The 3,229-nt window shown below is 53.1% G+C and overlaps 1 protein-coding gene across 1 annotated transcript; it reads left to right on the top strand.

Annotated features, from left to right (window-relative positions):
* The first annotated feature begins 1,301 nt into the window (after positions 1–1,301).
* On the top strand, positions 1,302–2,503 carry LOC119444463 (uncharacterized). Its single transcript, XM_037708863.2, has one exon. The coding sequence runs from the start codon at positions 1,313–1,315 to the stop codon at positions 2,501–2,503; it is 1,191 nt and encodes a 396-aa protein (XP_037564791.1). The 5' UTR covers positions 1,302–1,312.
* The last annotated feature ends 726 nt before the right edge of the window (positions 2,504–3,229 follow it).

Here is a 3,229-nt window from a genome sequence, read left to right as displayed (position 1 = left end):
GCGGCGGCCGCATTTCGTTGGAGTCGAAATGCAAAAACGTCCGTGTGCTTGCGTTGTAATGCACGTTAAACAACGCCCGGTGGTCAAAATTAATACGGAGCCCTCCACTACGGCGTGCCTCATATGCCGAACTGGTTTTGGCACGTAAAACTCCAGAAAGAACAAGAAGAACGTGGTTGTGGGAACTTTGTCGTATTGGAGGCGAGATGAGTGCCTAGACACGAACGTACTTCAGTACTTAGAAATCGTAATTTTAGATCGTGAGGGACTTTCCATGTTTTGGAGGTCTGCTAACTTAATAGATGTGAGCGTTCGACATATCTGCGCACCGCAAGCCACTACCACAGAAATTACGTGCAGTGCAGGACGAGCTAAGCTTCGCCGCCTAAACGCGGCCTTAAAATGTGTCGGCGCGTTAAGGTTTACTGCGATACGTGCTTGTGCATGTTTATACAACCATCAATTCGGCGGCGCTTATTTGTGCATGGTATCTGCCAGCATCCACGTCGGTGTTGCCAATCCCCTCGTACGATTGCGTGCAGTAAGTCGCTTACTAAGCGCGCACTGTGTAGCTTTACCGGTAAGCTCCATCAGCCTCTGTGCGAGCGTAGCTCTCTCCGCGTCCACGCCACACATGATTACGCAGGCAGTGCGAGATTGCGCCGAGTAGCTTCGTTAGCCAGCACGCGTCGAATTGGGTCGGCGGGCGACAAATAGCGGCGACGGGTTTGGGTTATTAAAAGCATGTTGTGCTCTTCTACCGGCACTACGAGTTTCCGCCACATGCGCTGCCGATCAGAGTAATTGAGATGTTATGTCTTTACGAAACTGTTTAGTTAGCCCACTGCTTCGCGGCAGCAGATGTTCTGCTTGGGGCCAGATTACTGGATATGCCTCCACTCCGCTCTTGGTGGCCGGAGCGGGTGAATACCGGCGCTGTCGGCACCTCGGTGGTGCAGAAAACGATGTCGTTGCCGTGAGGGGACACATAAATTTACACTATAGCGTTGGCGGCCATAGGTCATACGGGCGCGTCACTGAGTGGCCGGGTTCTTTGCTGAGGCCGCCACTACGCCTCCCGTGCAAGTGCTATGCTATATCTTGTAGTGATCCTGGATGCGTGTTTCTATTTGCGCCCAAGTCCAGTGCTCGACCGCTGGCGCCACTCGCGCGTACCATGTTTCTAGGTGGTTTCGTTCGCCGAGGGCGCTTGAACGCAATCATGTAGTTCGCATGAATGCAAGCTTTGGTAACGTGGCTCAATGGCCTAGTGCGTCGGCGTTCGGCGTTCGCAGCGTTCGGACGTGTCATCATGTGCTCCCTTGTAGGGGAGGTTTCAGCGGCCCGTGTGGGCCGCGGTATCAGGTGTACTGAAAAGCCGGCTGAAGATTACCAGGTTGTTCTGCCTCATCTGCCCACAGGTGCGTCTGTTTTAAACACGGTGTTTTTGCATGGTGATGTAAAAGCCAGGCCATATCGAGTCGAGCATGTCCGAGACAGCCTTGCGCGTCTCTCACTGCTGCCGGAAGTGGTTGCCCTCGGGGCATACCAAATGAATCACCTGTGGGCAGTGACGTTTAAGGATGAGGAAGGCAAGAAGAAGATATTAGCGGCAGATGCGTTCAACGTTAAAGATCACCGCTGCATGGTCATCGACCCACGCGATCAAGGTGTCCGACTGAAGCTTTACTGGCTGCTTCATGGCGTACCGGACGATGACGTGCGAGTGGCTTTGGCGCCGTTTGGAAAAGTTACGGAAATCAGCAGAGACAAGTGGAAGGTCAAGGGATGCATCGACAAAGGATCAACAACCCGCTCGGTGACGCTGAAATTAAAGGTGGGCGTTACAGTGGATGACCTTCCTCACCAGCTGCGTGTTGCCGAAGACATGGCGCTCGTCTTCGTTCCTGGCAGAGCGCCGCTCTGCCTCCGATGCCGTGGCACCGGACACATCCGACGAGAGTGCCGCGTTCCACGATGTGGGATCTGTCGGCGCTTCGGCCACGATGACTCCCAGTGCGTGCGTTCTTATGCCAGCGTTACAGGCCCACTCCGTAGCGACGTTGTGTCAGAACACCTGATGGACGCCGCCGACGCCGAAGAAGCTAGCAGGGAATACAACGACGGCGCGAAGACTGCTGCAACGCCCCCTGAAGCTTCTTCAGGAGCTGTTCAGGAAGCGAATGGTGGTGCCGAGCCCTCGGCTGCAGCATCGGAAACGATGCCAGAGACTACAACAGATGACGCGGAATCGAAGGCCGCAAACACGTTATTGTCAGTAGCGCAAGACGCCGACCAGGAGGTAACGGACGCCGAGATGCTCACGACCGGAAGCGTCGCTGCAAAGCGGCCTTACGAAGACTCCGACAACATAGGGAAAGCGAGTGCGTCCGGCACCGGCGAGCCTCCAACGAAGGCGTCGACTGGGCGGCGGTCTTCGGTTCAACCGAAGCCAAAGTTGCCGCCTGACCGTAGGGTGAACCCTACAACGCCTCCGCACTAGCGGAGGTGACGTTCCAGACGACTTCAACGAGGATGCCAAGAAACCCACTGTTGCGATGTGAGTAGGACGCCTGGCCAAGCAACCTCCATGAAATGGCGACTAACTTTCAATCTAGCCTTCGCGTTGCGACATTGAATGTGAGAGGACTGTGTTCGCGCAGGAGGCAATGTCAGATTAGTCGCACTCTTTTGGAAAATGACGTTGACCTTCTGGCTGTACAAGAAACAAAAATTGAAAGTGAGGAGCAAACAGAACAAATGGTTCAAATTTTTCGCTCTAGATACAATATATGTGTTTGCCACGCTGTTGGACGGTCAGGAGGCTGCGTCATTTTTATTCGCAATAGCATCGCGGTTGTTGAAAAAGTGTCCGCCTGCGATAGTGGGAGACTGGTTGCATGTGATTTTGTTTTTTCTGGATTACAGTGGCGTGCTGTGTGCATTTACGCACCAAACAAAATGCATGAACGTGAAACTTTTTTCAGGTATGCTGAAGGGTTTTTGAAAACAGAACGAAATATTGTGGTTCTAGGGGACTTTAATTGCGTCTGTAGAGCTGAGGACAAAACAACGGGTCTCAATGTGCGCGATAGAAGCGCTGAGCTTTTGAGTGCAATTGTGATTGACAGAGAGCTTGAGGACATTGGTTATGTCATGACACGAGATGGCCAAGCACGATATACACATTTTCAAGGTGACTCCCATGCGAGGCTAGATAGAATATACA

The sequence above is a fragment of the Dermacentor silvarum genome, chromosome 3 (genome assembly GCF_013339745.2).
Source record: "Dermacentor silvarum isolate Dsil-2018 chromosome 3, BIME_Dsil_1.4, whole genome shotgun sequence".
Taxonomy (NCBI): Eukaryota; Metazoa; Arthropoda; class Arachnida; order Ixodida; family Ixodidae; genus Dermacentor; species Dermacentor silvarum.
The sequence above is the reverse complement of the archived record's forward strand: the minus strand, read 5'-3'. Positions and strand labels throughout refer to the sequence as shown.

What these genes read in the sequence shown, in the direction of transcription:
- LOC119444463 (XM_037708863.2), top strand. Translation starts at nt 1,313, where the DNA reads ATGTGCTCCCTTGTAGGGGAGGTTTCAGCGGCCCGTGTGGGCCGCGGT.